The sequence below is a fragment of the Macadamia integrifolia genome, chromosome 13 (genome assembly GCF_013358625.1).
Source record: "Macadamia integrifolia cultivar HAES 741 chromosome 13, SCU_Mint_v3, whole genome shotgun sequence".
Taxonomy (NCBI): domain Eukaryota; kingdom Viridiplantae; phylum Streptophyta; class Magnoliopsida; order Proteales; family Proteaceae; genus Macadamia; species Macadamia integrifolia.
The window spans coordinates 8,019,046-8,038,616 of NC_056569.1; the positions used below are offsets into that span (position 1 = coordinate 8,019,046).

General features: G+C 40.6%; 2 protein-coding genes across 2 annotated transcripts in view; one reads left to right on the forward strand and one right to left on the reverse strand.

The window, feature by feature from the left end:
* The window catches only part of LOC122059686 (protein RETICULATA-RELATED 5, chloroplastic-like), an 81,428-nt gene extending 73,617 nt beyond the window's left edge, over positions 1-7,811 (forward strand). The window contains exon 7 of the mRNA XM_042622650.1: positions 7,344-7,811. Within this exon, the coding sequence (XP_042478584.1) occupies positions 7,344-7,508 (165 nt within the window). The 3' untranslated portion in view covers positions 7,509-7,811. The remainder of the gene's footprint in view (positions 1-7,343) is intronic.
* Positions 7,812-9,212: 1,401 nt separating this feature from the next.
* Positions 9,213-10,807, reverse strand: LOC122059402 (arogenate dehydrogenase 1, chloroplastic-like). Its single transcript, XM_042622172.1, has 6 exons — positions 10,560-10,807; positions 10,157-10,484; positions 9,929-10,011; positions 9,752-9,821; positions 9,558-9,632; positions 9,213-9,462 (listed from the first exon to the last, which is right to left on the reverse strand). The coding sequence occupies exons 1-6, from the start codon at positions 10,718-10,720 to the stop codon at positions 9,394-9,396; spliced, it is 786 nt and encodes a 261-aa protein (XP_042478106.1). The 5' UTR covers positions 10,721-10,807; the 3' UTR covers positions 9,213-9,393.
* Positions 10,808-19,571: the final 8,764 nt, after the last annotated feature.

Here is a 19,571-nt window from a genome sequence, read left to right on the forward strand (position 1 = left end):
AAAAAAAAAAAAAAACCAAACACTCACAAATCCAACTTAATCATTTCACTTAACACAACCAAGACCATTGTCAAGTTCTTATATTTTTTTTTTTCCAGCAATCTAAAATATATGATTTCCCACCTTCAGATCAAGCTCTAGATAGTAGATAACTAGATATACAGATAAAGAAGAAAACATATTATAAACATTGAAGTTAGTCGCAGGTGGGGCCCTTACCTGGTTGTCGCTCTTGCTGCCGGAGGAGAAGATGTCGCGGGCGATATTGTATTGTGGTTGTTGTCGTTCTTGCTGCTGGAGAAGGAGCAGAGAAGACGTCACTGTTGGTTGCTGCCGGAGAAGGAGAAGAAGAAGTTGCAGGCGGTGGCTGCCGAAGAACCAGTCCGGCTGTTGGTTGCTGCTGGAGAAGGAGAAGAAGAAGAGTTGTAGGCAGTGGCTGCCGGAGGAGGAGGAGGAGAAGAGTTGCAGCGGTGGCTGCCGGAGAAGGAGAAGAAGAAGGAGAGGAGAAGAAGTCGCAACGGTGGCTGCCGGAGAAGGAGAAGAGAAGAATCTTGCAGCGGTCGAGGGTTTTCGTCTCTTCGGCGTAAAATTAAAATTTGAAACATTAAGTCGACCGAGGGTTTGGTCTCAACGGTGGCAGCGTATAGCCATATTATAATAAACAAAATGTTAGTAAAAAAAAAAAAAAAAAAAAAAAAAAAAAAAAAAAAAAAAAAAAAAAAAAAAAAAAAAAAAAAAAAAAAAAAACTTAACTAATCATATCCAAGTGCAAAGTTCAAGTTTAAAGTTTAAAGTTTAAACAATACATAAAATCCAAACACTCAAACAGTCAAACACAAATAACTTAATCATCATAATCATCCAACAAATCAGCAGATGGCAGATTCCTTTGTTGTCCACTAAAAGCATTTGCATTTTCACCAAAGTTATCTATGACATCCAAGTCATCATTCACATCATCTTCTTCCAAATCTTCTTCCCCATCTGATTCTGATGACTCCCCAACAGCCCTCCCTCTACCACGGCGTGTGTAGCACATATTTCCTCTTGGGCCCCTCCATTGTTGCCCCCATTGCTCTACCAGCAACGTCCCATGTGAGATCAGCATCGGGATGGACTACATCATCCACTTGCTTGTCAATCATCCACTCACTACTCCAATCCAGTTCATCAAGCACAAGTGGATCATAATTTCTGTTGAGGAGACGTCTTTCTTGAAACCTTTCTTCTAGGCGGCGATTGTATTGAACATAGACTAGATCATTCAAACATTGATGTTCCATCCTATTCCTCTTCTTGGTATGAATCTGAATTCATAAACAATAGAGAACAACAAACAAAATTATTGTTCCAAAAATAAAAAAGTCTAAAATATGAAATAGATGTAATACCCAACTACTTACAAACTCAAATGTGCTCCAGTTACGCTCGCAACCAGAAGAGGAGCAAGAAAGCCTTAGAATACGTCTTGCAATCTTTGAAAGCTCAAAAACATGACCTCCAAATGAACCCCATCAAGTAACTATAAAAAATATATATATATATATATATATATATAAATAACTAGATTGATATTTAATATATCACACAAGCAAAACAACTAAACAATGAACTCTTACTAAGACTCATGGTTGCCCGTGATCTAATTGCCATATCCCAGGCAAAACCACCTCGAGAATATCTATACAAAGTGGCTTGAGTATTTATCTTGTCTTGTAAAGCTGGTTCATGTATCATTCTTTCAATGACTTCATTAAATGCAAGCTGTAGAGAAGATATAATTTGGTAGCCACCATCACCTTACTTATAAGAAAAAAATTTGCCAGGATTAAGAAATAGTGTTGCTCCATACAAAGGACGCCCCATCTGAATCTCCCAACGCCTATTAACAATATCTAACACTTTCTTGTATTGCCTTTCTTTATCTCCAAAATTTTCTTTTATTTTCTTTTTTGCCTCATCCATGGCAAATTGAACCTCAGGCATAGAAGGCCTCTCATCACCATCCACAATCCTCAAGATAGTAAGAAGTGGCTTTGAAGCTCTAAGACAATTTTTCACACCATTCCAAAATGCTACCGCAAACACCGTCTCAACCACTTTCTTCCCAGCTTCGGTCTTTGCCAAATTAGAACTAGTCCATTCTTCATAAATAAACAAATGTCTCAAGTCATCTCTCTGTTTTAACAAGCTTTGAAGTGTCAGAAATGCAATTGCAAATCTAGTAGCTGTTGTCCTCACAAGATCCCTCCCATTTGTTCTAGCCCTCATTGCATCAAGAATGCGTGTGTGCATGTAGATGAAGTTGGTTACTTTTTTTGCCTTACTTATCACAGTCCTATTAGAATTCAAGAATCCTATTTCCTCCAACATCAAGTCAATGCAATGCGCTGCACAAGGAGTCCAATACAGCTTTGTCCTCTTCTACATCAGCATTGTACCGGCTAATTTATAAGCCGATGCATTATCTGAAACAACTTGCACAACATAGTCCTCACCAATTTCTTGAACTTTGTTGTCAATCAATGCAAACAACTTCTCTGCAGTTTGAGATATACTAGATGCATCAACAGATTCCATAAAATAAGTCCCCTCTGGACACTTAACGAGGAAATTAATTAAATGCCTTCCTTTTTTATCCGTCCACCCATCAGTCATTATAGTGCACCCATACTACTTCCAATACTCTTCATATTTATTCTTCATCTCTGCAGCTCTATCCTTTGCTGCCTTCAACAATGGCACTCTCACTTCATGATAACTTGGGGGCTTATATCTTGACCCGTACTGTGTAATAGATTCTACCATCACCTCAAACCTCCTTGACTTAAGAGCATTGAATGGAATACCACACTGATAAACCCAGTCAACAATGTGGTTATCAACTCTTTTTTTCTTCCGTTGATCTAAACCGGTTCTCTATAGTAGTCTGAGTACTACCTTTAAGATGCCTCTCAGCAACCACTTGCTCAGGAGTCCGTCTAACATGAGCATCCATGGGGTCCCTTACTTGTGGCTGAATGACTACTTTCTTTTTCTTAGCAGATGTCCCAGAGCTAGGAATAAGTCTAGACTGTCTTTGACCTTCAACTTCTATATCAACATCCACATCAGCACCAGCACCAGCACCAGCACCAGCACCAACATCAACATCATCATCATCCAAAATGTCTTGCATCCTTTTCTTCTTATTGCACATAAGAGCTGCATTCATCTCTGTAGCAATCGCTACAGTTGTCTTGGTACACTTAGCAACATCTCCATATCCACCCACCAAATGTTGTTTTAACCTTTTAATTCCACACTTGAGGTTTTTTCCACAAAGAGTGCATTTAACAAGGTTTTTGTCTGACATGTCAGGCCAATACCCATACTTCCACCCAGGGTCATTTGATTTGGCCTTCCTGGTTGGGTCTTTGGATGGATCATATGCAGCCGTGCTTATATTATCACCCCCACTACTACCAGGTCCACCAACGATACCATCCATTATGAACTCCTATAGTCCTATTATCCTACAAGTTACAAAACAGAGTAACAAAGTATGTTAAGTGTTAACCAATAACATTAACATGATAACATAAAAAAAAAACAATCAAACACTCACAAATCCAACTTAATCATTTCACTTAACACAACCAAGACCATTGGCAAGTTCTTATATTTTTTTTTCCAGCAATCTAAAATATATGATTTCCCACTTTTAGATCAAGCTCTAGATAGTAGATAACTAGATGTACAGATAAAGAGCAAAACATATTATAAACATTGAAGTTACTCGCAGGTGGGGCCCTTACCTGGTTGTCGCTCTTGCTGCCGGAGGAGAAGATGTCGCAGGAGATATCGTATTGTGGTTGTTGTCGTTCTTGCTGCCGGAGAAGGAGCAGAGAAGACGTCACTGTTGGTTGCTGCCGGAAAAGGAGAAGAAGAAGAAGTTGCAGGCGGTGGCTGCCGGAGAACCAGTCCGGCTGTTGGTTGCTGCCGGAGAAGGAGAAGAAGAAGAGTTGTAGGCGGTGGCTGCCGGAGAAGGAGAAGAGAAGAAGTTGCAGCGGTGGCTGCCGAAGAAGGAGAAGTTGCAGACTTGCAGCGGTGGCTGCCGGAGAAGGAGAAGGAGAAGAGAAGTTGTAGACTTGCAGCGGTGGCTGCCGGAGAAGAAGGAGGAGGAGAAGAGTTGCAGCGGTGGCTGCCGGAGAAGGAGAAGGAGGAGAAGAGCAGCAGTGGCTGCCGGAGAAGGAGAAGGAGGAGAAGAGTTGCAGCGGTGGCTGCCGGAGAAGAAGAAGGAGAAGAGAAGAACCAGCGGTGGCTGCTGGAGAAGGAGAAGAAGAAGGAGAGGAGCAGAAGTCGCAACGGTGGCTGCCGGAGAAGGAGAAGAGAAGAATCTTGCAGCGATCGAGGCCTCGAGGGTTTTCGTCTCTTCGAACTCTCGAGCTTCGATCGAGGGTTTGGTCTCTTCGGTAAAATTGAAAATTTGAAACTTGAAACATTAAGTCGACCGAGGGTTTGGTCTCAACGGTGGCAGCGTATGGCCATATTATAATAAACAAACTGTTAGTAAAAAAAAAAAAACCAATTAAAATATAATAAACAAAATATTGTTAGTAAAAAAAAAAAAGAAACAAAGTCGACTGCCTAGGTACTAAATCGTGGTATGGCGTCCCTGGCGTCGACATGGCGATGCCTAGCAGTCCATGGCGATCGCCAATTGTGAGACCACAAATCGTTGGACTGCCATGCCTAATTTTTACCGCCGGGACGCCAAGGCGCCGCCTAGGCGATGCCTTGACAACTATGATTGCTTTATATATTCATTGCTGATTACTTTGTGCTGTTTCATAATGTTAATGCCATACGGCCTTGATTATTTTTACTCTCTAATATTTCTTTTATCATTCTGGTGATTTATACATTCAGGCACACACCCTACCTTGCTCCTTGCGCTTTTCACGTTAAAAACTTTGATTGGTTGTATGTATCTGATTAAGAAAGTAGATTTTTGAATCAAACTGAGGAAACAGTGAGCAGAAACATTAGTCAGAAATAAATTATTGTCATAACTCAAAAATATGACCTGAAATAATTATTTTTTATTTTTATCATATATGAAAGGGACAATGAGCTTGTTTGGAGCACTGTCATTGCAGTTTTTACTAATTGAAGCAGCCTAGGTTGATCATTTTATAATTTAGAATGTTATTGCCCCTGCCTCCCTCATTGTGAAGAAATCATTGTATGGATGCTGGTTGATGCCTTGCAAGTGAGGATGTGCTTCTACTTCTATAGATGCATGGGGACTCCAGGATTTTATACAAATAGTTACCTGATTGTGCATATTGATTGCTCTATCAGAGGGCCCCGGCCATCTACCAATATGGATATTATGAAACTGTTGTGTGCAATCCAGTCCCGCTTGTATGGCAAAACTAGGTTACTATTTGTTTAGGTCATAGCTGTCAAGGCGTCGCCTATGTGTCCGTGTGCCTTCTTGGGTCCAAGGTGATAGCACGCCTTGGATGCCTAGGTGTTGCCTTGTGACAGCATGCCTTATATCATACCAGTTTTTTGACACTTCATGAGTTTATGTTGATTTATGTTTATTCTTTTTTATTTATATATTTTTAAATTTTTATGAATATGCTTATATTATTTCCTATCTTTTGTTTTATTATATGTTGGTTTCCTCATATTAAGTCATTATTAGCATAATTATATCAAATTGCATTGATATATCTTCTATGTTTCATATAACCATAATTATATAAAATTATTATTGCTATATTACATATACTACACCCCTAGGTGGACACCTTGTCGCCTAGCTGCCCCTCCAACGCCTTGGCTGCCTCGTCGCCTTGACAACCATTGGTCTTTAGGCCAAAACTCAAATTAACCCAACTAAGCCTTTTCCCAACTAAATGGGTCAGCCACGTGGATCCTGATACACCATTCACCTATGTTTATAACCATGTTTGTTGTCAACCCAGAGCCAATGATATTTGGTTGGGCAATGTAGTTATTAATATGAGTAGATCCAATCATACAAGTACTTGTTGACCTGCCAAAGCTGGGGTAATCAAAACAGTATGGCTGAAAGTAGATCTTTGATTTCGAGCGTTATTTCATTAATACGATAAACAAGCTCATTTTTATTATTTTTGGTAAACATTTTTTAATTATTATTTCACCACATATTGTCACTTCAAGAGATTAAGATTCGAGAACGAGAGCCAGTTGGCAAAAAACAATAGGTAGAAAATTCTTCACTCAAAATTAGCGGACACTGCTTCACCTGGTTATGTCGGACAGCAGTGACTCACTGTCTCTTCCGAGAGGGGACTGCTCTCACCTCTGGGAAATGATCGGCATGTAGACTAGCCATATTAGCAGTTAGGGCAGGTCAAAGGTGATCCCCCATTCCGGGGAGAATCAAGAAGATTTCATTCCCTAGGTCTGTGTGTTGCACTTGGAAAGCCAGAGTCATCTCCCATGCCTGGGATCAAATCTCGGTTTCTTTCCCCGAAATGGGGGAAAAAATCAGATTTCATTCAAATAACATGTGTAGTTACGCCACTCAATCTTTTCCTCCATATATATTTGGAAAAGGCAAATCCTGTTCAAGTATACAAAGCAAGAAATGTCTAAAACATACGTCAACTAACATTAAATTTCAAGAAATTCTTGAGTTCTAGTTAGTTTTATGAAAGTTCCCTGATTAAACAACTTAAGACAGGGAGGAAGGATTGTAAATAACAATGAAGTTGCAATTGAAAGAGGAATCAAGTACTAACCAATTGAGATATAACTGGAATCTAGCAGAGCAGCTAAAATATATGCTCACAGGCTGACCCGCAGTTTTCCCTAAGAATCCCATTTTATAGACCTAACAGACATTTGTGCTCCAATGCCTAGTTTGTGGTTCGTAACAAGGAACATTGGTGGCTTGACTGCTGGATTAAAGGCTCAAATCCAGGCCACTCAGCAAGTCAATGAGGTTGCAGGCTGTATTTCTGCATCATAACATAGTGCAAGTGGGTTTCTATCTGCTTTTCCTTTTTTGATGGCACATAATTGGATTATGTTATCTAATCTTGGATGTTGGCACTGGTAATTTGTCTTGTTACATTTTGGGAGTTCCCATCAAGAAATTCTTATTTGAGGTTCCCTGTATTCTCTCGTTCATATTTCTATCAACTGTTGCCATCATCACAAATTCTATTAGTAGCACAATTTTCATTAATATCATATTGTTGCATTCGTCGAGATCTGAACTGTTGCCACCAATATAGCATTTCTTTTTCTTATGTGCTTGTGTTGGACTTAGTTTTCTTTTCTTTTAATTGCTGCAGCAATGGATCGATCTTGCTCGGTTAACAGGAATACAGACAAGAAAAATTGAAGCACCATCCTACCAATCTTCAGATGCTCCTAAACCATCTGCATTAAGTTGTAATGCCATTAAAGATGGCAGTATAGATGAAATCCAGAATCAATCAGGAGATGATCCTTCCTAGTGTCATGCTAAGACTTTTCTTCGGAAGGCCTGCAGGAATAATTTGAATGTGATGGATCTTAACTCCAAATTCTTACATATATGGCCATTTCTGCATTTTGTTCATATGGCTCCTGAAATTTTGCAAGTTCATTGAGAAAATTAATGAATTCTTCCCGGATGCATAGGATAAATGGATTCTTCATGGCTTCTTATGAAATAACCAGCAGCTTCACAGCAAGAAAATAAATAACATGCAGCTCCTGTGTTTGTTACAGATTGTGCAATTCTTGGTTAAATAAATGCATTTTTTTTCTTTCTATTCTATTGGATATCTGATGTTGAGATTTGCAGTACATTAATTCTTTTCGTCTTTATTGGAAACAACTGATACTTGTAGCCTCGGACATTTTCTTGACTTTCAATTGCAAAGAGCCGCTAAGATAATATTCGACTGCTGTAATGACCAAAAAGCTATGACTCATGATCTCTTGTTAGATTTCTACCCATAGAAGAATATCTCTTGTTAGATGATGACATGAAAAGCTAGGAAAAATTTAGGTGTATGCTTCCAGTCTTAACCTGGCCGGCCCAGTCGAGTTTTTAGTGACTATGGTGAAGACTTCAAATCTTCATCTATTCTGATTGGCAAGATAGCCTGTACTGTAGTAACTAATATGCTTGAACAGTAAAGTAATGTGAATATAAGACCTAGCTTTATGACGAAAGTGTACCCACTATGGAAGGGATTGCACCCAGCTTTAAGTGAATGAACCAAACTTCAAGGGACTAGTCTTTGTTAGAACAAGTACTTTAAAATACAAAAAAAAAAAAAAAAAAAAAACAAATTCACACAAGACAAAGATTTAATGAGATTCACACAACGATGAAGTGAGTTATGTCCTCGGGTGAAGAAAAAGATGATTCACTATGTTGGAACAAAAGTTCCAATAGGGATTTCTCTCAAGAACACCCAATCACGGCAAGAAAACTCGCCCAGAAAACTTAACACAAAAAACCCCTAAATCTAACAATACTTTCTCAATAAGACAATAGTACATATATATATATATATATATATATATACACTCCTTCAAGTTGGGTCATCTTGTACCATCATAGATCGTAGAAAAAAATTCATTTAGGTTGCCACTAAAATATGCCGGAACTGATCAAATTTCAAAATTGATCAAGAATTCGAGACAAATTCACAGATTTGTGATTGTGTTCACAATCTGGAACATACCAAGATGAGGAATGAAAGAAGAGAATACCCACCACCCTTATTTATAGAAGTGGAGGTGCCCATTCAAGGGGTCTTTACAAGGTGTATTATCTTAGAAAGTTGAGCCTGTAAGCCCCAAAACTTAAAATTAATGGGGTCGTTAAAGTCCCTTTTCCACCAAATACAATTTATTGCACCTAAGACAAGGCCCACAAACCCATACACCTGGTCCATCCTATGCAATTGAAGGATTGTTTCTCTCCATTAGGATTCTTGCCCTTTATAATTCCCATAAACATATAATACCATTTAAAATGTTTTTCCACTTTCCATGTGGGACTAACGAGCTCCAAAACCTTTTTGCTTTAGCCAAAGCAAAGCAAGGGGAGGAGGGAAGGGGGGAAGGGGTTGGATTGTGGAGTAGTAATGAACTTATATGGATTTCTCCCCAGAGCAATCAATACAAATGCCTCTTACTGCAGACGATGCATTCATCTCACATGCCTCACCAACCTTGGGATATGATTAAAATGGAACTAGTCCATACAGACACAAACATGCTCCTGAATAGGATACAGTGTTACTAAAACTTTAACTAAACAGTTATATACAATCTCATCATAAGTAGTAAAAAAGAAAGACAGGACACATGAGAAGTGATGTAAAAGGACAAGCTTTGATTCTACTCTATCTCCATCCTATCCAGTAGTCTCTGTTTGACAGTCTGTAGTGCCAGCTCCAGGTTCTTCAGCTGCACCATGAATTCCTCAATTTCTGAGATAAATTATATGGAAAAAGGCAGAGCTGAGAATAGTAAAAAGAAAAGGGTGAGGGGGAGACTAGTACCTCTTGTTGAGCCAACTTATTATGGATGAATAATCCACTATATAAATCAAAACTATCTTTCACTGTACTCTCTTTCTGCAATTCATTAAACAAATATTAATGGAATCAGGTTTTGATCTACTGTTATACATCACAAAGATGAAGAGAATTTAGGAGATGTGAATTAGACCCATTTCTATATTATATATTCCTACCAATTGAATCAGTGTCTGGAAACCTTTGGTATCCATTGATGTAGACTTGATATCCATTTCAGACAAAACCCTTCAAGATTTCCAACAAGAAAAAACTCTCAGCCATGCTTTCTGTAGCAAAAAAAAAAAAGTTTCTTGCAGAGACTCAGAATGAGAGAGAGAGAGAGAGAGAGATACCTTCCAATTGTATGGGTAAGAAATTGGCTTCGAGCTGCTTGTTTATCATGTTCTTCACAACTCATTTCCACCATTCTGCAACCCTGAATCCCACCCATCAATAACTAAGCTGAAATCTCATTGAGACCCTTCTAAATGTTCAATTAAATCAAAGGGTATAGCTTAATTTCGCAGTACAGGGAATCAAGAAAACCCTAAATTATCACAATATCATCATCTTTATGTTACCTCTTGTTCAAAAATTTGAAGAAAACGAGAGCAGATATCTTGATCCCTGATCCGAATCTTGTCGAACACAAAAGGTAACCCATGCCACCCATCTCTGCCACTCTCTGGCCCAAACATCGGGTGAGTACAGAGCAAGTCCATCGATTCTGGCAATACCTGAAGGAGAAGATCCCTTGGATATATTTTGACGGAGAGGACATCAACGAAGAGGGTATTGGGCTTCTTCAGGAGATGGAATGGTATTGATTTCACTACCTCAGAAAGAGATACGATGGATGTGCAGAGAAGGATGACATCGTTGTTGAATTCAAGGAACGTTTCTATATCTCTGAAAAGAATGAACTGTGTTATTCGATTACGCAGTGATTCATATCAATATATACATAAAAAAATGTAGTTTTACCTGAAGAAATTAATGCCCAAGCGGGAGGAAAGCTCAGAATGATCGGATCGTGAGGTTGCAGATAGGGTGTGTCCTTGTTTTACCAAGGTGATTGCCAAGAACTGCGCAAAGGGACCAAACCCTATGATTCCAATTTTTAGGGATTCCAATGATGAAGACATGATGATTGCTTCTTCCGAAGACTGGCAGAATGCAGAGCAAGAGCGAGACTTGTGTAGAGACTTGGGAGTTTTGAAAGCAGGGTAGGTGATGAGGGACACGTAGGTTGACAACGACCACACTCCGTTTAGCTATGGATCATTTTTGGTGGGATTGGATCGTAACAGTTATTGATACACTTGGACCACCTGTGGATGGACCACCACTTATACAAGAAGAGGATGAGGCTTATCAAGAAGGAATCTCAATCAGGGACCATAGTCTTCTGTATTAGGAAGGACAAGGGAGGTTCCTCATTGGTTAAAAGATTATGTGGTTAGCTATTAGGAAAGTAAAAAGTTTAAAAATGGTTAGTTAGTTAGACAAGTGGGTGTTAGCCTATTAAACAACCCAGTTTATCTTTCTCTGTAACTGGATATAAACAGGTAGTACTCTTCATATTGGGTAATGAAAAATAAATTCATTTTTTCTTGTCTTCTTTCCCAATCCCCTGTTCTTGAGCTCTGTTCTTCTTCTTCCTTCCTTAATCTCTCATTTATTTCCTCCCAAACCTGCAACTATAGAATCTGATTCTAAAATTGTCGCTTTCATTGAGTTGAATCCATGGTTGAAGGAATCAGATTCACTAAACTTGATGAGGCCATCAAGACAATCCAAAGCTTCCAAACCTCCCAATATCAAGAAGTCAATGAGTTGAAGAAGTCTACAGATCTACACTTTGCAGAGATCAATGCTACTCTAAAGCAATTCATGGCTACTGTGGAAGCTCGACTAGAAACAATGACTCATCTCAACTAACACGATCATCAGCAAAACGAGAAATATTCCTGATGATCAAGTCATCCCTGCTACCCCTACACTGCTTCTTAATCCATATACCGTTTTCCCTAAAACTCCAACCTCCTCTAAATGGACTACTCTTCTCAAGCCTCTTGCTTTGACCAATTCTAGGTCCCTGCTACTGAATTTTCACTCTTGAGATACCTTTGGAGCTTATCCCTTAGTGGATCCAACAAGGTTATACCCATCTCCACCTAGGAGCCATCAAGTTTGCTCTCTCTTTCCATGGTAGAAAAGGACTCCTAGTGGTCTCATGTTGCCTTGCTTGACAGTCGGTTTCTACGATACCAACATGCCGTAATTGCCACTGTTCAGACAACTTTGAATGCTAGAACAATGTTTTTAACCTTGTATCCTAACTTTAATATTTCACTGTCTGATCCCCTTCTTCCCACTGCCCTAAATTTTCAGATTCAAATTACTGGTGTTCCCCAGAATGTTATTGCTAAGGCTGCTACTTTGCACTATCAGATGGTTTATCGCTTGTAAAATCATGCATTTGATCTTCTTATAGGCCATTCTGAAGATGCGTTGTTCATTACGATGGACTCTAACCAAGTCCCTTGCTGTACCTATGTTCTCGCCAAATATCTAGAGATGAACTTCTTCGTCTCCTTCCCTCTTCTTGAGTTACAACTTATGAACACCAAGTTTCAGCCTCTCAGCCACAGGCCCCTCCAGAGCCAGTTCAGTCTACAGATCTGGAATATATTACTCATCCTAATGGAGAAGTAGAAATTCAGTTTCCTCCTCCTCGACCCCGTCCTTCTCCATTTCCCACCTCCTTTGGTATGATCCAAGAAAATATTCCTATTAAGTCTTTTGATTCTAAGGGTGATCCGATTTACTTCTTCTAAGATCCAGTTACTGGTCATAAATACTTTGACCTCTGTGACTGTGATGATTGTTTACAAGACTCTGAAAATGATTTCCCTCCTTCTCGTCGTTCTTCTTGACGAAAGTCTACCCAACAGCAGTTACAAGAATGGTATGAAGTAGGTGATTCTTCTGTTGGTCCCCTCAGTGATGAATCCCGATACCCTTTCTTTGTCAACTATAGAAATCCTAAGGTTTCTCCTAAACCTTTTCCCTCTACTTGCAAACCTCCTCCAAACCCAGATCTGCCTCCTCCATTCATTCCTCCATGTTGTATGTATACTCCAGGTTCCTCTTCTTCTTCTCCCCTTAAACCATTTCCTGGACTTCATGATTCAGGCCCAGATGTTCATGGTATCCGTCAAATTTGGAAGGTTAAACCATCTGTTCAAGCTACTGGTTGACCTGAACCAATATATTCTGCTGAAGCAGCTTTGAATTGGCAGATAGAAAATGCCACTGTCCAGAACCAATATCTTGAGCGTATACTGGCCCAAACTCAACAAACCCATGGCACTTTATTCCATCATGATCATCTTCTCCAATCTCTCCATAGAGAAATTGAGCAGGTCCACAATGAACTTGCTGGAATTGCCTCTAGTGTTGCTGATACTACTACAGCTTTTGCCCTTATTGGCCAGAAGGAAAAGCATCCCAGGTACCTTGAAGCCCAACTTCAACAGATGCAACAATCACAGCCTCCTTCTTTTGCCTCATCTCGCCATAGACAACAGCAACCGCTTCCAGTAATAGTTCCCAGCTTCATTCCACAAGATCCTTTTGCTATGTATGCCTCTCCTGCACCACCAGCTGTTTCTTCTCCAAGGACTTTTCCTACTGAAGAACTTAAGGAACTCAAACGACAACAACGCGCTCTTCCCAAAAGAACACGAGTAGCCAGAGGACGTGCTTGCAGTAGACTCCCTCCAGCATGGACATTCACTACTGCACTTATGGATCTTAGTGATTATGAAGATGAATTTGCAGATGCCCTACCAACACCATCTCCATTTACCCCTTATCCTATGCCTGTCCCATACCTTGGACCACCACCTCCTATACCACATATGACAACACCGTTACCTAGTTCTCCCGCTCCTCCATCTTCTACCCCTGTATCTACTACTCCACCAAAATCCATTCATACATTCATTTCCCCCTCAGAAAATACTTTATCCGAGTTTCTCACAAACCTTACCATTCCAGAGCCCCTTCCTTCTTTCATGAATAAAGGACCACAACTTGCCGCACCTCATGTTTCCGAAATGGATGATGATCCTGAAGTTCAGAATCCTGAGGATACACCGAGACCACCTCCTGTCCATCCAACACATTTTACCCCATACCAAAACCAGGACCCTAAGCAATTTTTCACCCTCGACGATATTCCTGTTCCTAAATGGGCGTCTCGAATTGTAAATTTTCATGTATGGATCAATGCTGAACTACTTCATGAAGGAGCCTTCACTGTCACTGTCCTGTCTAAATTTGTTACAAGACTTCAAGGAAAACTCAAAGAATGGTATTTAGCTCTTGGCACTTACAGACAACTGTAACTTGTGCAACTTACTGAGAGCCAGTTTAATATCACTCTCTATCAAGAATTCCTTGGCCCCGTTTCAAATGATCTTTCTAAGGCCCGTGACGAATTCCTCCAAATGAAGTGTTGTTCTCTGCTTAGATCAGATCTTGACAAACATTTCTCCAGAATGACTGACCGATTTCATAAAATCGGCGGTATTGATGATGAAAACTTAAAACAAGTTTTCTTGAACTCTCTTCCAAAGCCTCTTGGCACAGATACATAGCAGTTCTGAGGAACGAGAATATTCCACTGGCCTCATGCACTATTGGTTCTCTTTATAGCTATGCTCTCACTACCCTTGATAAGCTTTGCAATATCAAAAAAGTCTGGAAAGATTTGTAAGATCGTTCATAAAGTCTCCTCTGCATGTGATACTTCTTATCTTAAAATTAAGTGCAAAGGTGACAAATCTTGTGATTGTGCGACAAAGAAAACTTCTCATCACAGAAGGTTTCCCCCTTTTTCCCAGCATCAGAAATGGAAGCTCGGCAGAAAAAAGAAATTCTCTTTCCATTCTCCAAGGAAAAAATGGAGATTTCTCAGGAAAAAGTAATATAAAGGAAAACACAAGTCCACTGCTTGTTATGTCTGTGGAAAGGACGACCATTTCGCCAAAAATTGTCCTCTGTCTCGCAAGAAAGATAAGGTTATGCACATGTTATCCTCTCTTCACCATGAAGATCTTCAGGATGCGGACCTTGAATCTTTATATTCTCTTGATGAAGTACCTACAGATCTTTCTCTGTTTGTAATTGATTTTCCTAATACAGACTCAAACCCAGAGTCTTCCCTCTCTGAGTCCGAGGAATCTGATCCCCTCTACCAAGTGATACCTTTTCTTTCCCCTTCTCAAAACAGTGTCCAACCCTCTCTTTTTCAAAGTCAGTCAGTTTCTCTTCCTAATGTCTCAGTCCAAATAATCCCTGAACCTTATACTAAACCTATCAACCTTATTGCCTTCTTAGACACAAGAGCTGCTACCACCATCCTAAACCTAAAAGTTCTTCCCAAAACCTTTGGGAAAACTCAGGATCCACCCCTACCTTTCCTTGCAGCTAATGGTGAAATCTTCCATATCACCCTAGTGTTTAAACAACCTATAAAAATCCAGCTTCTCCCCACCTTGTCTGTTACCCATACAGTTCTAGGAACCCATTTTCCAGGCAAATATCTCATTATAGGCTTTGATGTGCTTTTCCATATCCCTCTTCATTGGACTCCCCAAGGAGTTGGCTGTAAACAACAGCTTCTTCCTTGGTCCCCTATTTCCAACCTCTTTTTTGCAGGTTCCTCTATGTTTGAAGAAATCAGAGCACACATCCTCAGCACATCCTGTGCATAATCTCATGCGGATTTTCTCACCAAGTGTTCTCGACCTTTATGGCAGAACCCTGACTTCTTCATCACACTGCCATTTAAGAAAAATGAAGATGCCAATCCAACAAAAGCCAGCCATCCAAGTCTAAATCCAGATCATCTGTCATTGGCTATTCAAGAGATTCAGCAACTACAGTCCCAAGATCTTTTGGAACCTACTTTTTCTCCATGGGCTTGCCAAGCATTTTATGTCAATAAACGAGCAGAACAAATTCATGGAAAGTTGAGAATGGTGATTAATTATCGGTCGTTAAATTTATTTTTGGCTGATGAAAAATTTCCTCTTCCAACTCGTCCGACTTTGCTTCTCCAGTTAGCCCATGCCACTGTATTCTCCAAGGTTGACCTTAAAGCAGGATTTTGACAACTTGGAATTGTCCCAGAAGATAGACCAAAGACAGTTTTTTGCATTCCAAGCTATCATATGCAATGGACAGTCATGCCTTTTGGTCTCAAAACAACTCCATCTATCTTTTAAAGAGCCATGATGAAAATCTTTACTCCCATCCAAGACCATGCTCTTATATATATTGATGATATTCTCCTCTTCTCCAAAGATGAGACAGATCATCTGCGTATTCTCCAGTAATTTCATCACATTATTCAAGATTATGGTCTTATGCTCTCTCCTAAGAAGATGCAAATTGGAATCCCTGCTGTTGATTTTCTCGGTGTAACCATCTCCAAAGGGCAATATCATCTCCAGCCCATATTACAACCTCATTACAATTGTTTCCAGATGGCACTCTCACCAAAAATCAGGTTCAACAATTTCTTGGGATTGTCAATTACATGACAAAGTTTCTTCCACAACAGATCATTCATACTTCTTTGCTGCACCAGATTTTGCACAAAAAAGTTCCTCCATGGTCTTCTGCTCACACATCAGTTGTCCAAGCTTTAAAGAAGCTTTCTGAGAACCTCCCTACTCTCCATATCCCATCCACTGGAAAAAGAATTTTACAAACAGATGCCAGTGATACCCATTGGGGTGTAGTCCTCCTTGAAGAACAACCTCCTGACACTTCAAGAACTATCTGTGGATACAAGAGTGGCTCTTTCAAGCCTTCTGAGGCTCATTATCATTCCACCTTCAAAGAAATCCTAGCAGTCAAGCGTGGTATAGAAAAATTTCGATTTCATCTAATTGGTCATCAGTTCCTTGTTGAACTCAATATGTCCAGTTTCCCACGCATGCTTGAATTTTGACAGAAGATCCTTCCTCACGCACAACTTCTTCGATGGGCTCAGTGGTTCTCCCAATGGTCTTTTGATGTTAAACACATAAAAGGAAAAGAAAATGTTTTGGCAGATTTTCTCTCCCGACCTACATCAACCTTTGCCATCATACCTTTACTTTTCCCCATAACCCCTGGTGCCTCTACTTCTCAGTCTCCACCATCTGGTCATAACCTCTGCTGTTCCCTTCTTCCTGGCCTTCCCCCAGAAATCATCCAATATCTAACCCAAAGAAAAGTCATTTCTTACAGTAAGACTACAACCATCCAACTTCTCATGATCACTCTTTGTCGTGAAGAATTAGTCTTACGAGGAAGTTCTTTTCATCCAGATTATCTATATCTTACCCTTTTCTCTTTCACCATCTTACAAGAACTCCAAGACCTCCCTCTCATTTACAAATGTATCTTTTGGCACCTCTGCTCAGCCTACACTATTGCCTTAAGCCTCCCTTTAAGCATCATCCATTGGCTTACTACTCGCTGGATGTTTCCCACTCCAAGATGTTCTCGGCCCAATCTAACAATCCTCCACTTCCTGCAACTCATTGCCCCTATTCCTCACTGGTTTCATCTTTTGTCCTCACATCTTCCACACGAGGATGACCCCAACTCACATTATATTACCATCTTGTTTCACTGGCCTCCTCTTATCTACCAAACCCTTAACCACCAACAGCAACCCTGCCATTACATTCACTACACTCCTGATTTCCATGTCTTAAACATCAAGACCTATGAACTCTATACCAACCGAGTCCAGTATCGGAATGAATGGAGATCCTTTTTGGCAACCATGTGCACTGCTAATGACGTTCTCCCCACTCAGGTTCCGGCCCCACTTCTCCTCCGACTTGATACTGTATGGAAACTTCATCAAACTGGCAGACTCACGGATCCCCATATCGATGAATTACTTGATGCCGAAAATGATTGGTTAATAGATACCGCCAGCTGGTAGCCAACCAGTAGTTTCGACAGCACTGATAGCAGTTAATGGTTGGTCCCACCCTTATGTATGTTTATCGTCTTGGGTTCCGTTAAAGATAAAAAGTAGTGTTCCTATATTTGAGTGGTAATAGGGTCCACAAGGTCCACATGTCTGGGATCCTATGTCTTTCGTTTGTACTTATCCTTTGTATTAAGTTCTATATATAGAGCTCTTGAATGAATGAAAATCAACCCTGGTTTGAGTTGAGAAAATGCCTAGAAAATAGGAAGCGGTAATATGGATTAAAAAGCGGTGTAGGGGTATCAGGGATGACTTGATCATCAGGAACATAGGAAAGCTCATAAAGGTAGTCTAAAGAGAAGAAGATCGAGATGAAAAAGATCGATGGGGGGAAGAAAACAAAGAGGAAGAAGGCGAAGCCATAAGAAAATCAATAAGATATGAACCATCATCGCCCGTTGGAGAAACTGGAGTAGGTAAAGACACAGCTAGTCAAGGCCGATCAAGAACCCCCCTGATCATAGTACCTAACTGCAAAGCAACCCGAGCCAAACAGGGCACAACACGGCATTCTTAGCCTCAAAGCCCACAACGCTCAAGGGTCTTTTGCTGTCAGTAGGAACCAAAAGCAGGGATTACTTGCAAAAGGGCATGGCCTAGACTGTATCTTTAGCTATAGCAGGTTTAATGTAATATCCCACTTCTTAAGCCCGGTCTGATTTCGTGGTTGAACCGGTTTAACCATGCAGGAACCGAGCCAGAGGATGTTAGAGCGGGTTCCTTATGGGCTATGATGGCACGGGTGACCTTAAACACCGGCTGGCCCGACAAGTCCGAGCCAGTGCCAGAAGGGACGGGAGTACCCAAACCGTGTACGTGCACCTACCATAAGGCTATGTACGGATAAAACAGGTATTATATCTGTATTTTAAGATATATATGTAGGCTACAACGTATGCCTGGGGTGGGGTTTGAGCCGAGGTCCGAGCCCGGTCAAAATCCCAAGTTTTGACTCTCGGGTGGGTATGACAGGTGGGTACACCCACCCACCTGAGTGACCCATCCGACACTATTCATTTAAATAGGAATAGTATATAAAGCTTTATGACTTCTTTTCTTTCCATTTATTACCCCCGTACGTTTGGTGAGAAAAGTAAAGAGGAGAGAGAAAAAGAAAGGGAAGAAGAAAGGAAGAGGAAGAAAGGGAGGATTTCAGCGGCGCCGAAGCTCGATCTTGCCATTCCGGTGCCGGGAGAGTAATCTTCAACTCGAGATCTACAGTTGGAGGTAAGAAAAGTTGGGTTTTATGAACATTCACCATACCCACGCTTTAAACCCTTGATTCGAGTATGGTTTCTCAAGATCTTGTAAACACCCTTTGAAATGATGAATCTAAGGTTTAATAGATGATTTATGTGTTGATCTTGAAGGATTTGAAGAGATATTGACAAGGTAGAAGGAGTATTGTGAGTTGGAAGTGGTTTTGAAGGGTTTGAAGTCATTCTTGAGCAAAGAAGGTAAGATGGTTCCCCTCACTTGAATCTAACTTAAATCTAAGCTAGAACCATCCTATAGGACTCTAAAGGTGTGAAGAATGGGTTGAGAAAAGCCCTATTTGGGTCCCCAAGGAATGGAGGAAGTTGAGAAGGAACTGGGGTTTTTCCGCCAAAACCGGCGGGTAGAACCGGTGGGTAGACAACCCACTTGAGACACCCACCTGAGAGGACCAGGAGGGTTCTGGCCAAACCGACGGGTAGGACCGGCGGGTCCTACCGGCGGGTCCATACCCGCCGGTCCCAAACCGGCGGGTAGGACCGGTGGGTAGACAACCCACCTGAGACACCCACCTGAGTGGCCAGAATGTGATTTTTAGGTCCGATCGAGCCCAAATCGGACGTGGGACCTTCTTTCGACGTTCTAAACACGATTTTGACGTCGGATTTCATTAATTTTGATTCTAAAATGGTGAAGTACTGACCCCACTC